The sequence below is a fragment of the Giraffa tippelskirchi genome, chromosome 13 (genome assembly GCF_054371585.1).
Source record: "Giraffa tippelskirchi isolate mGirTip1 chromosome 13, T2T-mGirTip1v1.2.pri, whole genome shotgun sequence".
Classification (NCBI taxonomy): domain Eukaryota; kingdom Metazoa; phylum Chordata; class Mammalia; order Artiodactyla; family Giraffidae; genus Giraffa; species Giraffa tippelskirchi.
In genome coordinates this window covers 556,897-581,665 of record NC_137287.1, presented here as the reverse complement: position 1 = coordinate 581,665, position 24,769 = coordinate 556,897, and the positions used below count along the sequence as shown (strand labels likewise).

The 24,769-nt window shown below is 58.9% G+C and overlaps 2 protein-coding genes across 13 annotated transcripts in view; both read left to right on the top strand.

Annotated features, from left to right (window-relative positions):
* The first annotated feature begins 522 nt into the window (after positions 1–522).
* On the top strand, positions 523–4,525 carry COX19 (cytochrome c oxidase assembly factor COX19). 2 transcript variants are annotated; one of them, XM_081552498.1, is made up of 4 exons: positions 523–627; positions 1,236–1,347; positions 3,527–3,576; positions 3,825–4,525. In XM_081552498.1, exons 1-4 carry the CDS (start codon positions 546–548, stop codon positions 3,830–3,832), a joined length of 252 nt encoding a protein of 83 aa, XP_081408624.1. In that variant the 5' UTR covers positions 523–545; the 3' UTR covers positions 3,833–4,525. The 2 variants fall into 2 exon arrangements, with proteins under 2 accessions (XP_081408624.1, XP_081408623.1); XM_081552497.1 differs by lacking the exon at positions 3,527–3,576.
* ADAP1 (ArfGAP with dual PH domains 1) overlaps positions 3,825–24,769 on the top strand; it is a 46,836-nt gene continuing 25,891 nt past the window's right edge. For 5 of the 11 annotated variants that reach the window (XM_081552442.1, XM_081552441.1, XM_081552440.1 and 2 more), the window contains exon 1: positions 13,080–13,377. In XM_081552442.1, the coding sequence (XP_081408568.1) occupies positions 13,296–13,377 (82 nt within the window). In that variant the 5' untranslated portion in view covers positions 13,080–13,295. Of the gene's footprint in view, positions 3,974–13,079; positions 13,378–13,675; positions 13,908–24,769 lie in introns of those variants that run through there. The other 6 variants (XM_081552445.1, XM_081552443.1, XM_081552446.1 and 3 more) reach the window with 5 other exon arrangements.

Genomic DNA, 24,769 nt, shown 5'->3' with positions numbered 1-24,769 from the left:
ACAAACAGGGTGGAATCCCCCCTCCGGCCCGGAGGTCGGGCGGTGTGCACCACGGGGGGCCTTGCGTGTGGGTGAGGGCACGCAGGATGCCTCCTGGAGAAGGGGGCTTCTGACCCAGGCCCTGTGGGGAGGGGGTGCTGCTGGGACTGGTGGCCAAGCCCCCGACGTTACAGGGGGCAGTGGTGCTGGGCCTGGGGGCAAGACCGCTTTTCGGGGGGCTAGCTGGTGACTGCGGTGCTGCGGCCCCCTACAGGCTGATGTCTAGGGCCTGGCACGTGGCTGGTGCCAGGGGCCGCTACGTGGGTGGAGTGGATGCGTGAATGGGGGTTGGAGCTCAGGGAACAATCAGACAACAGGGTGGCGGGGCCTAGGAACGAGGGGCGGGGTCTCGGTGCTGAGGGCGGGCCCTGTACCTCCAAGGGCAGGCCCATCAGGGGCGGCTCGCCGCTCGACGTGCTCGGCGCTCCCGCGGGGCCTGCTCCGCGATCGGCCGGCCGTCCTGCGTGCGTCGCGCGTCGCGCTGGGAGAGTCTGGGTGCCGCCATCATGTCGACGGCGATGAACTTCGGGTCCAAGAGCTTCCAGCCGCGTCCCCCGGACAAGGGCAGCTTCCCGCTCGATCACCTCGGTGAGTGCGGGCGGTCCGGACTCCCCGCCCGGGCCCGCACAGCCCTGGGCCGGCACGGTGGTGCCTCACGGCGCGGGCGGGGCCTCTGAGGCTCGGTTCGGCCCGGCCCGGTCCGGAGCCTGCCGCCGCGGCCCGGCGTAGGAGCGGGACGGCGCTGGGCCCTGGGGCCGGCGAGAGGACACGGAGGCCGGCCTGCGGTCGGGGGCCGACGTTCCGGCAGCCGCATCCTTGGCGGGTGTGAGGCCTGCGCGCCGGGTTCCGCGGGCGTCTGGTGCGGAAGCGAAGGGCGCTCCTGGTCGCCGCAGCCTCCGCGGAAGCTAAGGCTTCGAAAATGGGTTTCGGATGGTTCTTTATTTGCCAGGCTTTTACCGAGAAGTATTCCAGGCAAAGGGCAACGTCGGCAGGGAGCTCCCGGCGCCGTCGCTTGGATGCCCCCCCTGTCCTTCCCTCGCTCTTAAACCCGGAACATTTGTCTTTTCTTGTCTGTTTCCAGAGTGTTTCTGAAGGAAACGAGTTTCCAGAGAAGAAGGAGGGCTGCCAGTAAGGTTGCTGGGCGGGCATGTCCTGTTTTCACTTGAAAAAGAAAACATTTTTCTGTTTCGTTCCAGGTGAATGTAAAAGCTTTAAAGAGAAATTCATGAAGTGTCTCCGGGACAATAATTTTGAAAATGCTTTGTGCAGAAATGAATCAAAAGAATATCTAGAGTGCAGGATGGAGAGGCAAGTACCTGCCAACCAAGATTTATGTCTTCTCCGCCCACTTTGTCGGCAGGTGAAATGTTTGTCCCAAGAGGCCCCACCCAGGCCTGGCTTCTCCTTGTGTTTGGACCTGCAGGGCTGCCTGCCTGTGAAATTGAGGCATTTTGGAGACGAGTCGTACTCAAAATTGTTGGCAGCCGTGGGAACGTTTTCTACAGTGATAGCCTTGGACGTGATTGCATTCCTCAGTTTTTTCTTGCCAAATGTGTGATGTGTCATTCAGGTTTCAGAATCGTACATCATAAAAATGCTGACTGAGTCAAAAGATTTGTGGGTACAGAGCTTATTCCTTTAAACATTCTCAGAACATAAAAATACGTGCTGTTTTGTTCCACATCCACTCAGAGCTCTTTGTAGTGTGACAGGCAAGACAATGGGCCCCAGAAACGGTGAAAGATGAGTGACTCTTCCCGTCTCAACCAGAGTTTACAAGACCCACCTTTAAACAAAACAAAAACTCTTCTAACCGATCCATTGAGATTTTACTTCAGAAGTATCATTGTAAAGCTTCATGGAGAAAGCATGTAACCTATTATTACGTGCTTGGGTGGAAACTTTTATTTCTGCCTTTTGAGCCTTTGTTTGCTCACGAGGGAACCCAGTCTGTCAGAGGCCTTGTCTGAAGACAGGCTGACAAAAATCAATCCACTCTGGGCCTGTTTTCAATATTTCCTTAACAGACTCAGACGTTCCCCTCCAGGCAAGCTCCGCTGTGCTTCTTGGACCCCAGGTGTGTTGAGGGCTCTCTGTAGACATTTGGGATTTTGAGGGAGATGGCTTTCTTGGTGCTTGGCCCTCAGGTGGCGCCCTTCTTCTGCCTCGTGAGTCTCGCAGGCTCACAGGTGTTTTAGGTTTAACAATGGACGGGCTTGACGCCAGCTCCGTCATCTCCACATAGTGTGTCGGCCGGATCTGCATGCTTCACTCACTCTCTTAAATCGAAACACTTTAACTCAGTGAGTCTCTTCTTGGCCCTGCTGAGCCCTGGTGACAGAGTTTGGAGCTCGTCTCCGCCTCGTGCCTCCCCAAAGCTTGGGTCACCATCCCTGAGTTGGTCATCCCTGGGCTGGCACAGGGTTGCCTGGAGGGTTCAGTTGCTTTGGTTCCAGAGCCACTCCTGCTGTGTGACGAGGGCTTCCCGGCAGGGCCAGCAGGAGGGCCGTCTTTTTCCCGTTTGCCCCTGGGCCTCTGAGGAAGGCCCGCAGACGGCAACGCATTAGCTGCTCTGTGGGTTCCACGATTCTGGCGGCGGCCCTGGGTGGTCAGGCCGCGTTTGGTCGTGAGGGGTGTGTGTGTTTCTGACTTGGTCTGTATCTTGCCCACTTGCTGCTCCATCACTCTTTGAAAAAGCTTCTCTCCTTTTTTCCTTTTTGCTGATAGCCCACACCTTCCTTTGTGTACTTCAGGTGTGTCTTTTTAAGAACTGGACCTCAGTAGACTTGTCAGTTGGCTCACACGGTCTCGGGCTCTGTTGGCCTAGAGCGGATGTATCTGCTGCTGAGGGCGGGGGCTACGCTTCCTCACGGCAGTTTCTGTTAATGTTGGGGTTGCACGGTCAGCATAGACACAGCGAGTACACGTGGGATCCGAGACCTCAAGTCCAGTGCCCGCCCTGTTATGTATGGTGGCTGGGCCTCCTGACCTGGTGCGGAGTGTGGAGCGTCTGGTCCTGGGAAAGCGCGGGGCCCGACCAGGTGCAGGCCAGTTCCCTCAGGAGGGTCTGTCCTGACCTTTCCAGCTCCCGGGCTTCGTGTCCTTGGCCTGTGGCCTGTCCTGCATCCTCACGGTCCACAGTGCTGCGTCTTCAAATCCTTCCTCCTCATTATATATATATATTTTCTGACCAGAGGCAGCCAGAGTTCTCTGATTTTAAGGATTCTGGGATTAGGTCGGGTCCCCTTGGATAATCGAAGGTGGTCTCATCTCTGAGTTGGCTGATGGGCAGTCTTGTTTCCTCAGCAGCCTTAATACCAACCCCCACCCGCTGGTATCTGGTCTCACTCACAGGCTCTAGGGGTCAGGGCGTCACCTGGGGGCCCTGGCCCTGTCAGCCACGTTGTGTCTGAGTGGCCGGTTCTAAGAACCGTGTTCTGACAAGGTGTAGTGGGAGTCCGTCGTTATTGGCCTCCTTGGGTTTCAGGAGCGTCTCGTGTGTTCCGGCACTGTGGAGTTCGTGTAATCTGTCGCCGGGTAGGTTCCATGCACTGGTGTTTGTGATTCTGGGGACGTTGTCCTAAGGGCTTTTGCCAACCCTCTGGGTTTCGTGGGTGTGGCGGGCGGGGCGGAGGGGCCTGCACACGGGAGCACGTGATGAGGAAAGTGTGGTCGGGAGCGCGGCAGGGTGCGGGTCTGAGGGTGCTGTTCCCAGGAGGGGGTGGGGGATGCCCCGGGGCCTGAGCGGGCGTGTGGACCCTGACAGCTCTCCCTTTTCCTTTCAGGCAACTGATGGCACAGGAACCCCTGGAAAAGCTGGGATTTGGAGATTTGATTGATGGGAAGTCAGACAAAAACTGAGCTGTGCCGGGAGGAAGCCCGCGGGCTGTGTGGGGTCGCCCAGACTCCTGCCGCCCCAGCAGCGTGCTTGTAGGTACTGTGGCTCAGAAGGGGACTGTGGGGGTGCCCGCGAGATGCTGCTCAGAACCATGCCAGACGCCCCTCCCTGGTGGATGTGCCTTGAGGCTAGGAAATGGCTTGTCTTCTGAAGCTCCCGAAAGGAATTTGGAAAACCAGTGTCCTCTTTAGATTCCTGTTTCCCTCAGGCTTGTGAAGGTTTATTCTAAGTTCACGTGGGTGACAGGGCTCCCGGGGAGGTGAGGTGCCAGGTGGCATCTGCCCACTGAGGGGGCACTGTGGGCGCCAGTGAGATGCTGGGTTCACATCACAGGCTGTGTGTGTCCTCTCCGTGCTGACCGTGTTCAGCACAGGACGTTGCACAGACGTCATCAGGGGAACGTTCCCAGCGAGTGGTTTGCTCTTTGTACTCATAAGCATATACCCTGTTCATTTCCTTTTCCTTTTGTTTTTTTTTTTTTAAACAAAAACAGAGGATATGTCTGGAGAGGGAAACTGGCTTTTGACATATCTGATTTCTTGATTTTTTCTGGTGATGCCTGAACAGCATGTGTCTTTCTGATCCGTATCAGGTGATGCTTGTACAGTCAGATGTTTAGTTTCAAGAAGTCACCTGCTGTAACTGAGGAGCAGGTCATCTGCCCTTGTCAGGCGAGGCGCTTTTCCCCTGAGAAGCCACCAAGCCTGCAGCCAGCCCACTTCTTGGCCATGAGGGGTCCGGGCAGTGTGGGCCCGTTGAGCGCTGCCCGAGTGCTGTCAGACCCCAGGGCAGTGTTTCTGGGGTGCCTTGTCGTGGGCTCAGAACCTCAGCGGAGACCCTGGACCTGCCCTGTGACTGCCTCCTTGGCCTCCAGTCAGCTGACTTTTGTCCCAGTGTGGCCAGTGGGAGGGGGTGCCAGGAAGACCAGGTGAGTGCCCTGACCCCCTCCTGCCCGGTGGCCCAGGCCAGCTGTGGGGAGCCCTTGCGCCGCCGTGGCCCCATCCAGTTGTCTGCGTGGCATCCCTCCCCTCAGTCCTGCGGCGGTGCCCTGCTCGCTCAGACCCTCCCCGCGCTCCCTCCCAGGCCGGCCGTCTCCCAGGGGTTCCAGCACTGCTGGCCCAGCGGGGTCCAGCCCCGGCGCTCCGTCGGTGCTTTGTCCCTGTGCAGCAGCGTCTCTCTTTGCGCTTCTAATTGTGCTGCACGTTTTCCCCCTGTTTTTAGCTAGTTTATGAAAAGCCTTGCTTTCTATCAGCAAACCGAGCCATGGAAATATCCAGTGTGACGTTGCATGTGTGCAGGGTTATTTATTGCGGCATTGTAATTGTAAAGCACTGGGGTGACCCGGCCACCCATGTGCTTGTCCCCGAGGCAGGGCCCTGGGCGGCCACAGGGAGGACTGGGGGAGACCATGGTGTGCCCTGCATGGCCCTGCAGGTGGCCTGAGAGGGACTCGGGGCCCGGAAGGCAGCATGATGGGGGAGGGCCGCGGGCAGAGAAGCAGACGTACAGAAGTGTGTGCAGAAGCGTGTGCTCATACGGACATCCCTTCGCTCTGGGGCCTGAGGTCACTGACCCCTGGCAGCGAGGTGCTTGCCTGGTGGCTGACTCTTTGATTGGAGCTTCTCTCTAGCAGGAAGACCCAGGGCCAGAAAGTCCATTTGACCCTGGACCCTCTTGTGTCAGACTGTAAGGAGTTGCCGGAGCCTTGATGGGCTTGTCACAAGTGCGCATCAGGGCTCCCAGTGGCCTGGTTGGCAGCAGCAGGAACGACCATTGGGGTTTGGCCACAGCATTGGTTCCTGCCCGGGAGTCCCTGCTGGGGGAGTCATGAGTGGGGTAAATGTTCCAGCGCAGGAAAGGGATAGCCCTCCTCCCGACCCTGGCCCGTGTGGAAGGATGGGTGTCCATGCGTCGATGTGTCCGGAGGTGGGTGGGCAGCGTTAGGTGGAGCAGGTTTGCCTGTTCTGGAGGACGCCCCGGGAAGCACTCAGCCAACAGCCGAAACCTCTAGGATGTCACCGACGGCAAGGACCCCACGGCACCGCCCTGATCTGCCCCAAGGAGGCGGCGTCACTTCTGCTATTTTCTCTGAGTGCGTCACCTCCGTCTGTGAGGACGTACCGACGTGCCCGGCCCGAGGGGCAAGCCGTGGCATGAGGACCACGCTCCAGGCGGGGGGGCTGCTGGTCAAGGGTCTGCGGGTCGGTCATAGGGCATCATGTTCCGTGCACACGGGGTTGTCGTCGGGAGAAGCAGGCAAACTGGCCCATTTCTGCAACTTTTTGGAAGTCTGGAGTTATTTCAAAATAAAGAATTAAAAAAATGTTCCGTGCTCATTTCTTTGTAGTTGAACTTTGTACATACACGACTGGGTGAATTCGCGTCTTGAAACACATTTGGGAATCTCACAGAGAACGCGGCTGTGGTGGCGTCAGGAAGGGGCACGGGGATCCGCAGGACACCCCGTGTGGACTGCGGGCTCCTCGTGGAGGAGCGGCAGCTCTTGCCTCGGATTTTTAGCAGCGGTCGCTTCGTCTGGTCCTGCCAAAGCTCCCGTGACTTATTGTTGGTTGCCCATCATTTGTCAAGTAAAGAGTCCATTTTGCTTGTCGTGCATACTTGTCAGTGAGCCAGTGACATTGCAGGAGGGCACCTGAAGACAGCAGGCAGAACCTTGTATAAGCGTCTTCCTTCGGGTTATGCCAGGGCAGTCTGACGGCCACCGTCGGCCCTGGGCCTGCAGCCACCTTCCCGAAGAGCGATGCTGATGGAGCCCTTGGGACGGGAGCCGGGGGCGCAGGGCCAGGCCGCCGGCCTTGAGAAGCGAGCCAGCTCCTTGTAACAGCTCTGGAAAACTCGAGTGGTGGGAAAGTGGTTGGAATACCTTTTACTCTGTATCTGTTTGGGGAGGCGGTGCTTTTATTAAAAAAAGCAAGTTAGGTTTCTTCCCCACTAACAGATCAGCACAGACTTGGTGGCTTAAACAACACATTTATGCTGCAGATGGAGGCCTCATGCTCAAAAGCTCCTGCGAGCTGGCTCCTTCCAGAGGCGCTGGGCAGGGTCCGCTTCCTCCTCCCCCAGCTCCTTGAGGCACCGCGCTCCGTGGCCCGTCCTTGTCCTGAGCCGCTGGCTTCTCCCTCCCCGACTGCCTCCTCCCCGTCCTCTCTCTGACTCTGGGCCCCCACCTCCCTCCCTCCCGGAGGGTCCTTCGTGGTGACATCGGGCCCCCCTGGCATGGGCAGCTTAGAACTGGGGGACACAACAGAGCCCCGCTCGTTTCATATCCGTGAACTGCTTGGAACCGGGGGACACAGAGAACCCCGCTCGTTTTACACACGTGGCTCACGTGTTATCTTGTGCGGTGCTTTGCGGTGTGCGGTAGTTTTGATTACTCAGTATACGTTCTTCAAAGGAAACTGAAGGGTATGTGCGTTGACCTCCTCACTCCTGCTGCAGACAAGCCCACGGCCTCTGCCCTCCCTGCATCCTGGACGGCGCGGCCCCGGCCCTCGGGAGGAGCGGGTGCTGCTCTCTGTCCTTGGGAAGCACGTGGGGGCAGCGGGAGCCCAGAGCAGGACAGCCACCCAGCCCCGGGGTCCGGGAGAGCTTCCAGGAGCGTGTGGGGTAGGACCTGGGCCGGCCCTCAGCGAACAGGGCCGTCTCCGCACCCTGCACAGCGGGCCGCCTGTTTTTCTTTGTGACTCTGTGTATAACAAGCATCTGTTATTTTTATAGAAACAATAGAAACATCAACTAGGGAACAGCCTTCTGGAGGAGCCGGGCGGTGTTTAGGGTTGGCGTGTGGAGGGGGCCGGCCACCCGGTGACAAGCCGGGCGTGGGAAGGGCCCTTCTCCCTCCGCGAGCCCGGGGCCGGGGCCAGCCTGCGGTGGGGTGGCGGCCCCTGCTGGCCAGTGGTGGCGCCGTAGTGCCTGGGGTCACTTTCGAGAGGGCTGTCCCCTGGGGCCCCCAAGGGCGCAGCCTGCGTGCAGTGGCCTCCACACTCCAGGAGCGACACATGGGCCAGGGCTGTGCGTCTCTGAGGCCCTGGGTACTCCTGACACGGGGGCCAGGCTGGAGGCCCAAGCACGGTGGGGGCCCCAGCTGAGGTCCAGCCCCCAGCGCCTGCGCCCCTGGTCACCCTGGGCTCAGGGTCCAGTGAGGGACGGCGGGGGCTCGCCGCCCACACCTTCGGGTTGTATGCCCAGGGGGCAGTGGAGCCCTGTGCAGAGGAGACTACCCTGGGGCAGAGGGTGCTAGGGGAGGGCCAGGGCCGGGCTTTTGCCAGCTCTGTGAGGAGCCCTAGGTGATGATGGGGGCAGAGTTCTGGAGAGGAGACCCCCTGTGCCCGCGCTGGTGGCAGCTTCCCAGGCTTGGCTTCTGACCCCAGTGCCTGATGGTTGCCATCCTCATGGCCCCGGATGGGCTGTGGTCAGATGGCAGCTGACGCCCCTCTAACACCGTTCCCGGGTGGCTGGCACGTGAGCCGGGTGGGGGGCGGGCGGGAGGTGGGGGACCCCCAGGGGGCCTTGGCAGGTGGCAGCTCAGGAGACACTCAGGGAGACGGCGCCCTGATGGGAGCTGAGTCCTCTCCCACAGACTGGGAGGCGGGGGTCCTGGGTCCTCCTGGGTTGGGGCAGCCGTAGGCCCCACCTCTCAGGGGCGGGGCAGGATGCTCCTGGGGGAGGGCGTGTGGGAGGCTGACGGGCGGACAGGGTGGGCACAGATGCACGGACCCTGCCGGGGAAGGCCAGGACCCTCATGCCCCGCCTGTCCCCCGTCCGAGGCCTGACCTGTCGCTGCGTGTCAGCCCAGGACCTGGCCCTGCTCTGTGTGCAGCCTGCGGGGCCTGGTGAGCTGAGGGGTGCTTCCACACGGGAGGTGGACTCCGGCCGCCTCGCCCTGCAGTTGGGGCGGGGTCCCTCGCACTCAGTCCTGCAGACAAGCCTCAAGCGGCAGGTGAGCAGGGCCTCACAGCCTCGGGCTCCCCGCCCCTGAGGACCACTGACCCGTCCACTCCGCAGGCCTGGTGGCTCAGCACGGGCTGGAATCGACATATCCGAGGCCTCGGGAGCCCCCTGGCACGCCGTGGGCGTTCATGACCGGCTGCTCTCACCAACCCTTGCAGTTCGTTCGTCTGGGCTGTAGCACTGTAACACTGCTCTTTTTTCCGTGGCCGAGTCCTGCTCCGCTGTATCCAGGCCTCCACTGGCGGACAGAGCGCGCTCCCCTTTGACTCCTGTGGGGAGTGCTGCTGTGAACATCGACGCACACGTTTCCGAGTGTGTGTGCGGTTTCTGTCTCTCAGGTGCGTGCGTGGTGCAGTTGCTGGGTGATGCTCCGTTTGTGGATCCGCGCTGCTGCAGGCGTCCCGTCTCCTGACAGCCGTGATGCTGGGCAGGTGAACGTCTGTGTGTCTTTCTGGGAGACAATGCTGCTTGGGTCCTCTTCCCGCTGGCCTGTCAGAGTTCTTTGTGAGTTTTGAGTCGCGCTCATTTGTGAACTTCAAGTCCCCGGCTGGATGTCAGTGCTCCCAAGAGCCGGGGCCTGCTGCCCAGACCGCACCTGGGCCTCCCCCGGCTCCCGCGCCTGCCCCAGGGGGGCACCGCGGGAGCCTAGGTCCTCCAGGAGCCCGAGGGGCCTGCAGACACTTCCCCCCACCACACGCTGGTTCTCTCAGGATACCAGGCAGAAACTCTTTTTAAATGTTCCTGCACTCGCTGAACCAGCCCTGCCCTGGAGCTCTGCCCCCACGGAGACCCCACCCCACCCGTTCCCTCTGGGGACCCCCTGAGACCCTCCCGGGTGTCTCCAGAGCCAGTGCTGCACGTAGATGGAGACACAGTCCTGGTCCCGGGACCATCCCCACTGCCCCTGGCTGTGGGGCGGGGAGGGATGCACACCCAGCTGCATCGAGGGTCGCCCTTCTTCGGGGTGTCTCTGTGTCTCTTTTGTTGGGGTGGAGCTGGCGGCTGAGGGCCGAGGCTCAGGAATTACGCAGGGTGAGGGCTTTAAAACAGGAACTGTGCCAGCCACACCGGAAGCCGCCGCTCGTGGCCTGGCGTGTCAGCCGTGTTGCTGTGCATCTCCCACATTCTGGGAGGTGCTTGCCTCCTCAGCCCCCGGAGTCCCCGTGGGGACCTTGCCCTCAGCTGCCACCCAGCCCCCCACGGAGGACTGACCCCGAACCCCTGGCTCGTCCGCTCCTGGGAAGGCCCAGAGCAGGCCTGGCGGGGGCTGGGGGGTGCCGGAGAGGAATGCCCCCGGGCCCCCCCCCAGGCCCAGGAGGGTTTGGGCTGAGCCAGCTGCCGGCCGGGTTCCTGCCCTGCTCCTGTCTTGCCCAATGCCACCCCGGAACCTTGCGGTTGCTCAGCCCCATCTACGACGTGGTGAGGAAAGGCTGGAGGGCAGTGCCCACTCTCCCTCCCCCACCCACCCTAAACCCAGGTCTCAGGCAGGGGGTGCTGGTGGGGGCGGTGGACACGGCCTGGGGCTCCCCATTTTCTCCCCTTGGTAGACGGGTCCCCGCTGCTCAGGGCTCTGCATAGAACAGGCGCGCTGAGGGTGTCAAGGGCCCCCTCTGGGTGCCCCGCCCTGCCCAGGCCAGAGTGCCAACCCCTCTGCCCTTCAGAAGTCCCTCAGGAGTCTGGGCACTGCTGCCAGGGGCTGGTGGCTGGCACCCCACGGGGTGCTGCCTGCTTCAGTGTGCGCCCTCCGTATCTGCACCCCTGTCGCCCTGCAGCCCCTGGGGCTTGGGTCCTGCCTCTCGGGCCCTCCCCTCCCTTGCCCTCCGCCCCATCCTCGTGACTCCCCCACCTCCTGCCCAGCCCCCCTCTGCCCGGCCCTGCTGGGGGGCCTGCCGCGGCCTCTGTATCATTGACTGCCCTGGACTCTGTCTCCAGCCCTCAGGAGGACCCCTCCCTGGGTCTCCCAGGTGCTGCGCCCTCCCCTAGCCTCACAGCCTTCCTCAGGCTACGAGGTTCTGAGTCCCGGGCGTTTTCCTGTCTGCCTTGGCGGGCACGGCTGGCTCCCCAGTCACCCTCACGTGCCCCCTCCTCCAAAGCAGAGAGAGTGGTCACTCCCCTCGCTCCCGTCCCCTCAGCACAGGGGCACCCCAGGGCCATGCCAGCACCCTGGGCGCTGGCCTCCAGCCCCTCCGACAACCCCCGGAGCCTGGGCAAGGGCCTGTCAGGCGTGGCCACTCGGGGCTGCGTGTCCCCTGCGTCCTGGGAGCCCCACACCAGCCCACCGCACTCTGTTCTTCCTTTCAGCCTGGGAGCCCGGATCAGGGGCTGCAGAGCTCCGTCCAGCCTGTCTCTTTAAGGATCTCACCTCCCGACCTCTGTTCTTGAATCCACTTCCCTGGACCGGTTCATCACCCCCCTAGTTGGATGGGAAGACAGAGAAGGCGAAGGACCCGCTGCCAGACAGGGCGAGGCTGTGTGCTCGGCCCGCCTGCGCCTCTCCTGCTCTTGCTCCGAGGCCCTCTGGCTTCCTGCCCTCGCCCTTCCCTCCTTGGTCCTCAGCAGCCCTGTGCCACTGGGGTGGGGGCTCGGCTCTTCGTCCCCCAGCTGTGTTTTCATCCCAGGCCTTCCACCCAGAAGCCACAGTGGCCTTGGGTGTGACTGAACAGCCCCATGCCTCTGTCTTTCAGCATCTGTAAAATGGGGATTAAATGGGAAGGGGTTTGACCTAATGCCTGATGCAGGATAAGGGTCAGTGAAAGGCGCTCAGCCGTGTCCGACTCTTTGTGACCCCACGGACTGTAGCCCGACAGGCTCCTCTGTCCAAGGGATTCTCCGGGCAAGAATACTGGAGTTGGTTGCCATTCCCTTCTCCAAGGGTCTTCCCAACCCAGGGATTGAACCTGGGTCTCCTGCACGGCAGGCAGACTGTTTACCATCTGAGCCACCAGTCAGTGAAGCAGTTGCTATTGTGACTGATGCCAGTTTGTCTTCATGAAGCGCCGTCCCCCCACTCTGCTCTGTGGCAGATTCTGACTCTGGCATGGGGACCCCGAGATGAGGACACCACCTGTCCCTCCCGGAAGGGTGCCATCTGATGAGGGAGAGAGGTGGCCAGTTCAGGCATACGGTGACGCAGGACCTGTGGTTTAGAAACTCAAGCCCAGGAGGGCTCCCGTGTCCTGCTCGAAAGACCCTCAGGGCTCTAGAAGCACCACGCCCCCAGTGTTGGCCAGAGCAGGCCTCGGTGGACAGTGCCCACGCAGCCTCCGTGGAGGGCGAGGTGGCAGGCCCGCCCCCCACCCAGAGGCCCTGCCCCTTGTCCTGGAGATGCTCTCTTGGTTGTGGGCCCCCCGGGACTCCTGCACAGCATCCAGCTGTGACCCTGGCAGGTGGAACACCCACAGTGCCGCCCCTCCCCGGGGACTGACCGGCCGAGGAGCATTCTGGAAGAATGCTAGCAGTTGTTGACAATCGTTGGCTCAGTCACCGGGGTCGGGGGTGGTGGGAGGCTGTAGTGTTTGCTGTTTCAGTTTGTTTTTAACAAGCTGCATCACTGCATTCATAATTTAAGAAGAAAATGGAAAGAATCTGAACAAACAGGGACCCGTCCCCTCCCATCCCCCACGCTGCCCTGGCGTCCGGGTGCTGGCCTCCTGACTGGGAAGGCTCTTTCCAGAGCACCCCTCTCCCCCCACCCCGCCCCTCCTGTCCCCGCTGGGTGCAGAGCGGGGCCCTTCTGTGGCCTGAGCGCCCCCCGCACTGGGGCTTGTCACCCGCCGGCCTCTCCTCCGAGGACAGGGAGGTGGTACTCAGGGCCGCGCAGGCACCCTTTCTTCCAGTAAGCGTTCCTTGCTTGCCAGCTGGGCCTGGCCCGCTGCCCTTGGGGGCCCAGTAGGTGTCCAGGCGCTGTCAGGGCGAATAACCAGGGATGGTCCCACCCAGGCCTCTGGTGATTCGGTTCCCTCAAATCCCCCCACCGTGGATGCTGGCGTCTTGCCCGGGCAGGTGGGCCCGCTGCACCGGGATAGGGTGGGCGGCAGCTCGCAGACCGCCCCTGCGGGTCCCTGGGCGGGTCCCGGGAGCGCGGGCTGGGGCGTCGGGCCGGCGCGGGAGGAGGCCGTCCGCCCGCCCTTCCGCCCGCGCCGCTGGGGGCCGCCCGCGGGCCGCGCCGGCCAGAGCGCGCCGTGCGCCCCGGGCCCCGCGCCGGCACACGCTCGGCGGCCGCGGCGGCGAGGAGAGCGGCGGCGGCGGCGGGGCCGGGCGGGCGGCAGGAATGCGGAACCGGCGCGCGGGCTGAGCCGCCCAGGATGGCGCAGGGGCGGCGGCGGCGGGCGGCCTGCGTGGGGCCCTAGTGCGGCGGGGCGGGCGCTCCCCACCCGGCGTCGCGGCCATGGCCAAGGAGCGGCGGAAGGCCGTGCTGGAGCTGCTGCAGCGGCCGGGGAACGCGCGCTGCGCCGACTGCGGCGCCCCGGGTAGGTGCGGGCCGGCCGGGCGCGCCGGAGTGCCGTGGGCCCGCGTGGGTGCGGGCCCGGGCCGGGTGCTGGCCTGGATGCCAGCGCCGGCCGGGGAGGGGTGCTGCGGCGCCAGCAGGGGTGGGGGGCGCGGGCCGCGGAGCCTGGTCCCCGCTCGGGTGGGCCGCGGGCCCGGACCCCGCCGGCCCCCGGCTCTGTCGCCGCCTCCCCTCCCCCAGGCTGCGTGTCTTGTCACCGGCCGGCAGCCGCCGCCTTGCGAAACCTGGGGCTCCGCAAAGAAAGAGGAAATCGCGGCGGGAGACGGGCGGCAGGGAGGGGATGGGTGAGCGGGGCCGCGCTCTCCGCGGGGATGGAGGGTCCGCCGGCGCCCCCACCTGCGGTGACGTCATGGCCCCTGCCTGCAGCCGCCCGCTGGCCCTGCGCTGGGAGTGGGGGAGGAAGCACCTGCCGCGGCCACGTGGACCCGCTGGGAAAGGGGTCGCGGCCCCCCCGCCCCCAGCCTCGCTGCCGGGGGCAGGTGGCCAGTTCAGGTGGGGTCCTGGGCAGGTACAGTCTCTCAGCGGGCATCTCCTGGACTTCGCTCCTGGGTGGTGCCTGCTCTGGGGTGATTTCCAAGGCGCCGGAGCCCTGGGGCTAGTGTTCAGGGATTGGCAGGAAGAGAAAAGGCTTTCAAGCCCGGGGGACCCTGCTAGTGAGCTGGCTGCCCCCGGCGGGTCCTGGCTGCAGTGAGGGTGGGGCAGGAACAGCCCCTGGCAGCGAGGGCGGCCCCCAGGCCTGCAGGGACACAGTGGGTGCGCCCCCGGGATGCCAAGCCTGAGCCCCTCAGAACAAGCTGAATAGCATGGAGTGGCCGAGCCCCCAGAGAGGGAAGGTAGGGACACGGACTGTGGACATCGGCCAAACAGGATCCACTGCCCGGCTCTTGGCCGCTGCTCGCCCACTGGGCTGGGAGGGGTCTCTTCCCTCTCGCTGCCTCCTGCTGCCTCCTGCTGCCGGGGATCTGCTGGGAGAGGCCGCACTGGCTGGAGCGGCCGGAGGGGAACCAGCGACTTCCCTGGAGGTGGGAGGTGGGCGGGCTGAGGGCCTTCCCTCAGCGAGCCGCCTGCCCAGGGCCTGCAGCTGTGTGCTGAAGCTGCATCGCCATTGCCTGCTGCTGCCGCCCACCTGGCCACCCCTACCTCTCTCTCCCGGACCCGTGTTTCCACTTGTCAGGAGGGTGAGCCGTGCCAGGGAGCGGTCTGGGGAGGGAGGCAGTCCGCACGTCTCCTTCCAGGCCTGGTCTGAGGAGCAGGCCGTGGGGCCACCCCGCCCAGAGGAGCTTCTTGGGACACCCAGCCTCCCTGGCAGGAGGGAGAGGGGGCCTCCTTGGCGTGGTGGTCCTCAGCCGCTGCGCCTGCCCACCCACTCGGCCAGGGGCACTCTGCCTCCGCAGGCACAGGCACTCGGAAGGGCCGCTGCCTGGCGCTGGGCCACACCTCTGCTCTTCAGACTCGGTCCACAACCTCAGATCCTTGCCTCATCTGTCTGGCAGCCTGAGGAGCAGCCAGGACCTGGGCCCCCATTTTACAGCTGGGGACACTGAGGCCTGGAGACCTGGAGCTGACTCAGCGCGTGTGGGGCCTCTGCCCTGCCCCCCTGACCCGTGTCACGCCTGCCGTGTCTCTGCTGCAGCCCCGCGGCTCTGTCCATGGTCGGGGCCGCCCTGGGGCGCCGCTGCGGCCTCCTGTCCCCATTGCTGCCAGCTGGCCGACTGGAGCCCTTTCTGGCTATGATGGGGGCACAGAGGAGGATGCCACAGAGGCTGGTACCCCTGGTTGTCTCCGCCGCAGCCAGAGCGGCACCGAGAGTGGCACCTCGGGGCTGGGGGTCCCCAGGGCCTCGGCTCTGCATGGCAGGACGTGGGTGGGCCCTGGGCCCTCAGCCACCAGGTGTGGGGCTTTGGGGACAGATCTGGGCAGGTCGCCACGCGTGGGCTGCCGGGGGGGAGGCCATCTGGGGGTGGTTGCAGCCCCCAGACCCTCTGGTTGTCTGCCCCAGAGTGGGCACCGCTGCCCTTGAACATGGGGCCCCCAGAGTCGCTTCTCACTGCAGGCCTGGATGGGGAGATCTCCGTCCCAGGGGTCGGGGGAGCCGCACTTATTTCCTCCGGGTCACCCGCCTCGTTGGTCACCCGCCAGGTGACCGTCTGGCCTCTGATAGGCAGGAAGGGCGAGGCCTCCACACGCTCCCTGAGGTGTGGGTGGTCCTCCTGTGGGGCTTTGATGCCTGTCACCTGCAGTTCTGATTGGCGAGGTCTGGGCTTGTCAAGGAGAGCTTTCTGGGAGTGAGGGTGGTGGGACGGTGGTGTGGAGACCCTGCTGGGGGCCCGGGCTGGGGCCAGTCCTCACCACTCAGCCGGGACTGGAGCGTCTGCCTGCCAGACCGAGGGGGTGAACTCAGAACAGGAGGTCCGCACTCCGCCCTGTAAGGCTTCAAGGCAGAGGTGACTTTTCAGACGTTGCTGTAAACTGGGGCAGGAGCGCCCAGGCTGTGAGGGGCTCTGGAACGTGGCTTAATTTGGGAGAGGGTCCCTTGAGAACGTGGCCGGCAGGGGGCTGCTGAGAACGGGGCAGGGCAGACGGGGGGTCTCCGCTCCCTGGAGCCGCAGGCCGCTTGGGTTTTAGGTCACTTTTTTTTCATTGTGGTGAAATACACGTAAAAGTCACTCTTTTCACTGTTGTGCAGTTGCCGCTCGGCGGCGTTAAGTACATTGCCGTCGTGCAGCCGTCGCCAGTGTCCGTCTCTCAGTCCATCTCGCGAGCTCTTTGCATCTTGAGAAAAGAGATGTGTCCAGTTAAACGCTGACTCCCTCCTCTCCGCAGCCCGCACCCTTCCCCTTGCTGTCTGTGGATTTGACCCGGACGAGTCGAGTCACACAGCGTTTGCCCCTTTGTGTCCGACTTATTTCACTGAACGTAATGTCCTTGGTGTTTATCCCACTGCGTCAGGTGTCACAGCTTCCCACCTTCTGTAAGCAATTGAGACACCATTGGCTGCAATGTCGTATCAGTTTCAGGTGTGAACAGTGATTCGACGCTTGTGCATACTGAGAAACCGTCACCACGAGAACTCTAGTTAGCGCCCCTCACACAGGGTTGCTTCCTTGTGACGAGAACTTTTAAGATCTGCTCTCAGCAGCCTCCAGGTGTCCACTGCAGTGCTGTCGGCGGCAGGCACCATGCTGTGCGCCCTGTCTGCAGGCCTTGTTGATTCTGTCCCTGGAAGTTTGCACTTTCTGATCCCTCTTCACCCAGCCCACCTCTGACAACCTGTTCGCTCTCTCTGTGAGTGTGGGGTCTGGGGTTTTGTTTTGTGTTTTAGATTGCACATGTTAATATACATGTGTCTTTCTCTGGTTTATTTCACTCAGTGTAATGCCCTCAGGATCCATCCACGTGGTCACAAATGGCAAGGTCTCCTTTTGACAGCTGAATAGTATCTGCATGTGTCATATCTTTGTCCAGTCGTCCATACCTTAGCTGTGGTAGATGGTGCTGGGGTAAACGTGGGGATACAGATACCTGTATGAATTCATGTTCGTTTCCCTCAGTAAAATATCTGGAAGTGAAATCACTAAATTGTATGCAAGTCCGATTTTTAATCTTTTGAGGAACCTCCGGACCGTTTTCTACTGCAGGGTCACCCAGAAGTATCCTTGTCTTTGCAGCCTTCTTATTTCTCGTTGGCCCTTCTCGTGGGTGTGAGCTGACACCTCACTGTGGATTTGATCTGCATTTCCCTGGTGTTTAGTGGTGTGAGCATCTCTCCATACACCACGCCATCTGCATTTCTTCTTTGGAACAATGTCTCCTCAGAGGCTTTGCCCACTTTTTAATTGAAGTGTTGTCTTTTGTTGTTGTTTCACTATCACATGAGTTCTTTGTGTATTTTTGGATGTATTTAGACCCATTGTTAGGTATATGATTTACAAATATTTTCTCCCACGGGTTGCCTTTTAATTTTGTTGACGATCTTGCCATGCAGGAGTCTTTAGTCCCACTTGTTTATTTTTGCTTCTGCTGCCTTTGCTTTTTGTGTCAGACCCCCAGACTCATCACCTGGACTGACATCAGGGAGCTCGCTGCCTGAGTTCTTCTAGGAGTTCTGTGGCTCCAGGCCTTGCGCTCGAGTCTTTCGTCCATTCTGAGTTGATGTTTTGTAAGATAGTGGTCCCAGTTCATTCTTTTGCACATGGATGTCCAGTTTTCCTGTTTATTGAAAACACCGTCCTATTTCCATAGTATAGTCTTGGTTTCTTTGTTGTAAATTAATTGACCACATAGGTATGGGCTTATTTCTAAGCTCTCTGTCCTATTCCATTGGTGTGTATGTCTGTTTTTATGCTAATACTGTACTTTTTTACACGCCCTTTTGATTACTGTAGCTTTGTAATATAGTTTGAAATCAGGAACTGATGATGCCTCCAGCTTTGTTCCTCTTTCTCACGTTTGCTTTGACTGTTTGGACTTCGAGGTTCATAAAAATGTTAGGATGGTTTGTTTTGTGGTGCCATCGGCATTTTGACAGGGATTTCTGTAGCTGTCTACTTTGACACTGTGGATGGCTTTGGGGAGCACAGGCGTTCTAACAGTGTTAATTCTCCCAGTGCCCGGGCGCAGCATATAACTCCATTCTCCTGTGTCTTCTTCAGTCTCTTTCTGCAGTGTCTTGTAGTTTTCATTATGCATGTCTTTCACCTCTTGCCTAAATTTATTCCTAGGTATTTTATTCTTTTTGATGCAGTTGTGAATGTGTTGCTGTCTGACTTTCTCTGATGTTTCTCTTTTGTTTGTTTTGGTTTTGGCTGTGCTGGCTGTTGTTGCTGCGTGGGCCTTTCTCCGTTGTGGAAAGCGGGGGCTCCTCTCTGGTTGCAGCGTGCGGGCTTCTCGTGGCAGTGGCTCCTCTTGCTGCAGAGCACAGGCTCCGGGGCACTTGGGCTTCAGCAGCTGTGACTCGCAGGCTCCATAGCTGTGGCACAGGGCTTCGTTACTGCATGGCACGTGGGGCCTTCCCGGATCAGGGGCTGAACTTGTGTCTCCCGTGTTGGCAGGTGGATTCTTCACCACTGAACGACCAGGGAAGCCTCTAATCATTTGTGTTTTTGTTTTTTTTAGTGTAAAGAAACACAGCAAATTGTTGTATATTGATTTGTATCCTGCAACTTTACTGAATTCATGTAATAGCTCTAACAGTCTCTTCATGGAGTCTTAGTTTTCCATATATTATATATTGTCATCCTCAAACAGCGACAGTTTTACCTTTTCCTTTCTTATTTGGATGCCATTTATTTCTTTTTCTCGCCTATTTGCTCTGGCTAAGATTTCCAATACTTTGTTGAATAACAGTGGCAAGACTGGGAACCCTTGTCTTGTTCCTGATCTCAGAGGAAAAGCCTTCAGCTTTTCACTGTTGAATATGATGTCAGCTGAGGGCTTGTCATTTATGGTCTTTGTTATGTTGAGGTTCACTCTATACTCACTTTGTTGAGAGCTTCTATCATAAATGCACATTGAATCTGGCCGAATGCATTTCCTACGTCTGTTGAGACGACCGTGAGTTTCTTCTTTGTTTGCTGCATCACGTTGATTCTGTTGCTTCCCCGGTGGCTCAGTGGTAAAGACTCTGCCTGCAGTGCAGCAGACAGAGGAGACTCGTGTTCAATCCCTGGGTCGGGAAGATCCCCTGGAGGAGGAAATGGCCAACCCACTCCAGTACTCTTGCCTGGAAAATCCCATGGACAGAGGAGCCTGGCAGGCTACAGTCCATGGAGTCGCAAAAAGTCAGACGTGACTCAGCGACTAACCCACCGCCGTTGATTGATTTGGGAATATTGAACCATCCTTGCATCCCTTGTGAGAGTTGGACCATAAAGAAAGCTGAGCACCAAAGACTTGATGCTCTTGAGCTGTGGTGTTGGAGAAGACTCTCGAGAGTCCCTTGTTCTGCAAGGAGATCCGACCAATCCATCCTAGGAGATCAGTCCTGAATATTCATTGGAAGGACTGATGCTGAAGCTGAAACTCCAATCCTTTGGCCACCTGATGTGACAAGCTGGCTCACTGGAAAAGACCCTGCTGCTGGGAAAGGTTGAAGGCAGGAGGAGAAGGGGACGACAGAGGATGAGATGGTTGGATGGCATCACCGACTCGATGGACATGAGTTTGAGCAAGCTCTGGGAGTTAGTGTTGGACAGGGAGGCCTGGCGTGCTGCAGTCCATGGGGTCGCAAAGAGTCGGACACAACTGAGTGACTGAACTGAACTTGCATCCCTAGAATAAATCTCAACTGATGATGGTATATGATCCTTCTAACGCATTGTTGAATTTAGTTTGATAACAATTTGTTGAGGATTTTGTATCAGGGATATTGGCCTGTGATTTCTTTTTTGTGTAGCTTTATACAGAAAACCAGGTCTCTTTGTCTGATTTTGGTATCAGCGTAATGCTGGCCTTGTACAGTAAGTTTCAAAGTGTTCCCTCCTGTTTCTGGAAGAGTTGGAGAAGGACTGGCAGTAATTCTTCTTTAAAATGTTGGGAAGAATTCACCGGCGAGGCCGTCTGTCTCGCACATTTCGCTGTCGGGAGGTTTTGGTTTCCAGCTCAGTGTCCTTCCTCGTTATTGGCCTGTTCGGATCTTCTGTTTCTTCATGACTCAGGCTTGGCAGGTTGCATGTTTCTAGGAAATAATCAGTTTCTTCCAAGTTGTCCAGTTTCTTGATTTCTAGTTTCATACCACTGTGGTTAGAAAAGACCCTCGATCGATTTCCGCCTTCTCAAATTAGCCTTGTTTTCTGGCCTGACATGTGATTTATCCTGGAGATGCCCCATGTGCACTTGGGGAGGCTGTGCACTCTGTGTGGCTTCTGGATGGAATTTCCTACGTGTGTCCACAGCCTTCTGTGTTGTCTACATTAGCCAGAGTTTCCCGAATGATTTTCTGTCTGGATGATCTAACCACTGGTGAACGTGGGTTTTAATGTCCTCTCCTCTTACTGTATTGCTGTCTCTTTCTCCCTTTACGTCTGTTAACATTTGCTTTACATCTTTGGGTGTTACTATGTTGAGTACCTCAGTTCAGTTCAGTTGCTCAGTCGTGTCCGACTCTTTGCGACCCCATGGACTGCAGCACGCCAGGCCTCCCTGTCCATCACCAACTCCTGGAGCTTGCTCAGACTCATGTCCATCGCGTCGGTGATGCCGTCCAGCCATCTCCTTTGGGCACCTAAATATTTACAAACATTGACATCGTCTCATGTCCATCGGGTCGGTGATGCCGTCCAGCCATCTCCTTTGGGCACCTAAATATTTACAAACATTGACATCGTCTCGTCGGGTTGGCCTCTTTATCTTTATGTAGCTTCCTTCTTGGTCTCTTATTGCAACACTTGTCTCAGAGTCTTTTTTTCTGAGTATTTTTTCCTAAGGATAGCTATCCCAGCTTTCTTTTGATTTCCATTTCCTTCCATTTTAAGGTCAAATCATATTTCATTGTGTGGCTGGACTATTTCACTTACCCCTTCTTCCATCGACGGACACTTAGGGTGCCTCCACATTTCAGCTCTCGTGGACAAAGCTGCTGGGAACGCGGGTGCGCAAACATCTCAAGACTGCTTTCAGTTCTTCTGGACGTGTACTCAGAAGTGGAATTGCTAGGTCACATGGTCAACTCTTTTTTTACTCTTTTGAGTAATCTTGTGCTGCTTTCCAGAGTGGCCGTACCGTTTTATATACCCACCGACGGTGCACGTGGGTTTGAATCTCTCCCCATCCTCACCGGCTCTTGTGTTTTGGTTTGCGGGGTAGCAGTCACCCTCCTGGGTGTGAGGTGCTATCTCCCTGTGGTCCTGATTTGCATTTTCTTAATCATTCATCATGTTGAGGATCTTTTCATGTGCTGACTGGCCATTTATTTATCTTCTTTGGAGAAATGTCTTTTTAAATCATTTGCCCACTTAGAAATTGGATTGTTATTTTTTCGTTGTTGTTGAGTTTTGGGAGTTCTCTATATGTTCCGGATATTAATCCCTTATCAGATATATGATTTGCAAATATTTTCTATTTTTCTGTGGTTTGCCTTTTTACTTGATAGTATATCTTGATGCACAAAATTTAAAATATTTTTGTGAGGGAATTCCGTGCTGGGCCAGTGGTCAGTACTCAGTGCTCTCACTGCTGAGGGCCAGGGCTCAGTCCCTAGTCAGGGAACCAAGATTCCACAAAGCCCTGCGGCATGACCGAAACAAGGTTTTTGTCATTTTCTTGAACTCCAGCTTGCTTATTTCCTCTCTTCTTGCCTTTGGTGTCGCCCCAGGAAAGCGTCTTCAGATCCAGCGTCACGGAGGGGTCGTCCCGTGTTGTGGTCTCACATTTAGGTCCCTGATCTGGTTTGCGTTGAGTTTTGTATGTGGTGCGAGTCAGGGTCCAGCTCTGTTTCACATGTGATAGCCAACATTCCAGCACTGTTTCTTGAACAGTTTTCCCCATTGATCTTGGCACCTGTGTCAAAAAATAACTTGACCATATATGTGAGGGTTTATTTCTGGGCTGTCTATTCTGTTCTGTTGGTCTGTGCCTATTTTTATGCCAATATGTTTTGAATATATTTTGATTATGTTTTGATTACTGTAGCTTTGGAGGTCCCTTTAGATTGCATATGAATTTTAGGATGGGTTTTTGTATTTATGCAAAAAAATATTTCTGGAATTTTGATAAATATCGCATTGACTTTTTAGATCACTTTGGGTAATGTTGGCATTTTAACAAAATGAAGTTTCCAATTCATGGACATGGGATGTGTTTCCTTTTATTTATTTCTTCTTTAAATTCTTCCAGGAAACTTTGTAGTTTTCATTGTACAAGTCTTTCTCCTCCTTGGTTAAGGTAATTCTTAAGTATTTTATTCTTTTTGATGCTAATGTCAACGGTATTACTTTTGTAGTTTCCTTTTAAAATTGTTGCATGTATATATATTGTGTGTGTATGTGCATACATATATATAAATTCAGTTGATTTTTTTGCGTGTTAACGTTGAGTCCTGCTACTTTGCTTAATTCATCTACTAGTTTCAACAGCTTTTTAGTGGAGTCTTTATACATTTCTACATATAAGATCATTTCATTGGCAAATGAGATAGTTCTGCTTTTACTTCTTCCTTTCTAGCTTGGATGACTCTCACTTCTTTCTCTTGCCTCATTCCTCTGGCTAGAGTTCCCAGTTCTCTGCTGAACACAAGTGGTGCAGTCTCCACTCTGTTTTCGTTGTGTGTCTCCTGTGTTTTGTGGAACACTGGCCATTGGAATCTAGTAACATGGAGCCTCTGGGGTGGGTAGCCACTGCTGTGCTCAGAGCTAAAGCTGAGCGGAACTGACGCCATTGATGTCCAGGCCACCCCTCAAAGCTGTGAGGCTTCCGCAGGCTCCGGAGCTCGGGACCAGTCCTGTCGTCCCATTCTGCCAGCGCCGTGGTTCTCCAGGTGGAGAGACTCCGGGCGCTCCCTGCCCCACCACCTTCCCGGAATCTTGTCCAGGATGGGCCCTCCACCCTGGCTGTCCAGGACAGCGGGTAGGCCCGGAGGTGGACAGCAGGGTGCCAGGCTCGCCTGACACACAGCAGCCCCGCCCAGAGCCAGAGGCCGGCTGGGGCTGACCTGGGATCCGCCCTAGAGCCGGCGCTGCCCGGCCCCCTGTGTGAGTGTTGGGGCGCCTTGCCTTGCGGCTCGCTTGAGCTCTGTGCTCTGGTGGGGGTGGCAGGTGGGCAGGTGACCCCGTGCAGAGGCCACACGGGCCATGGGCTGCGAGTGCGGCAGCCCCTCCTTCGCGGAGGTCAGGGAAGATGCTGGCCGACGGAATGTGGAGGACGAGCTTTCAGGCTATTGGAGCCGCTGCCCACCCGGCCATGTCAAGGCCGCTGCAGGGAGCGGGGGGCGGCTCTGGGGTCACCTCAGCTAAGGGCCGGCTTTGGTGGGTTTAGCGGGGAGCGGCCTGAGCTGCGCCCAGGAGCCCGGGGGAGGGAGCTGGAGGACACCGGGAGCCCCGAGCACCCCTCGTGGGGGCCCAGCCAGCAGGGCGCTCGAGGGGCCATGGGGGAGGGGGCCCCACTGTTACCGAGGGGGAACTCGGGGTCACCAGTTGGTGGGGCCTGGGATGGTGGGAGCAGGGGCCCCTCCCCTGCTGTGACCAGGACCCCACAGAGGAGGAGGCGCTGGGGGCGCTTCTGTTGTGGCGGGCAGGGGGTGCAGAGGCAGCTCTGATGGAGGGGCCGGGGGAGCCCGGGCCGGATGCCCCCGCCCGCCCGCCCGCCCGCGCGGCCCCGGGTTAACCGGCGTGCCTCTTCGAGCTGGGCTCCCCTGCCCATGGGCCCCCGGCACAGTCCTCGGTGTGAGAGTGGGCGGCATTGGGGCGACGGGAGGCTGTGGAGCCTTGGCCAGGCGGCGGTCAGAACGGGGCTCCTGGGTGCGGGTGAGCGGCCTCAGTGACGCGAGCGAGTGGGTGCAGCTGGGCCTGGGGGCGCTCACTGGGGGAGGCTGTTGCTGGGGTGTGACCTGTGGACAGGTGGGTAACTGTGGCTGCCAGGGTTGCCCCTCCCCCAACTGCCCCCGCCCCCCACCTGGGGCTTTTGGCTGCAGGGTGGGCATTGAGCCCCCTGCAGGAGACTGTGCTGAGAGGCTGCTTCCAGGAGGGAAGGGCTGGGCGAGTGACTTGCTGGTCAGCTGAAGCGCAGACGCCCAGATGGACCGGAAGTGGTCATCAGTTATCCCCAGAGTGGCTGCAGGGTGACGGCTCACCTGAACGGCCACACACCCGCTTGTCTCCACTTCCTGCTCTGGTGGCTTCGGGGGGCTGGGGCAGTCACTCTTCTGACCCCTGAGGCCTTAGAGTGCTGTTCAGAGTCACCCCCAGAAGCCTCCTCCCAGGATCTGAACCCTTCCTTAAATCACCTGATTGGAGCGCCTTCCCAGGCCCTCCAGGGACGCCCTGCCTGCCTGGAGGGTTTGAAGCCTTCTGCAGGGCAGAGGGCAGACAGGCACGCACCCGGCCAGCGGGTGGCTTGTGCGCCCGTGCTGTGGGCCCCTTGTGAGCGGGCAGGCGGGGCAGCCAGTGACTCTTCGCCCACACGAAGGGGGCTCTCCCGCAGGCAGAGACTGCTCCACAGGTGGCAGCGTGGAGGCTTCTGGTCAAGACGCCCCTGCCTCCAACTTACTCGAAACCATCTTCCTGCCCTGGCACTGCTGGGGGACCCCAGGCAGGAGGAAGGCGGGAGCCGTCCGCTCCCAAGATGAGGACGGGCTTCCTCACGGCCTAGGCGCTGGGCAGGGGCCCCTGTGGATGCCAGCCGGTGTACCTTCCCGGCGTCCG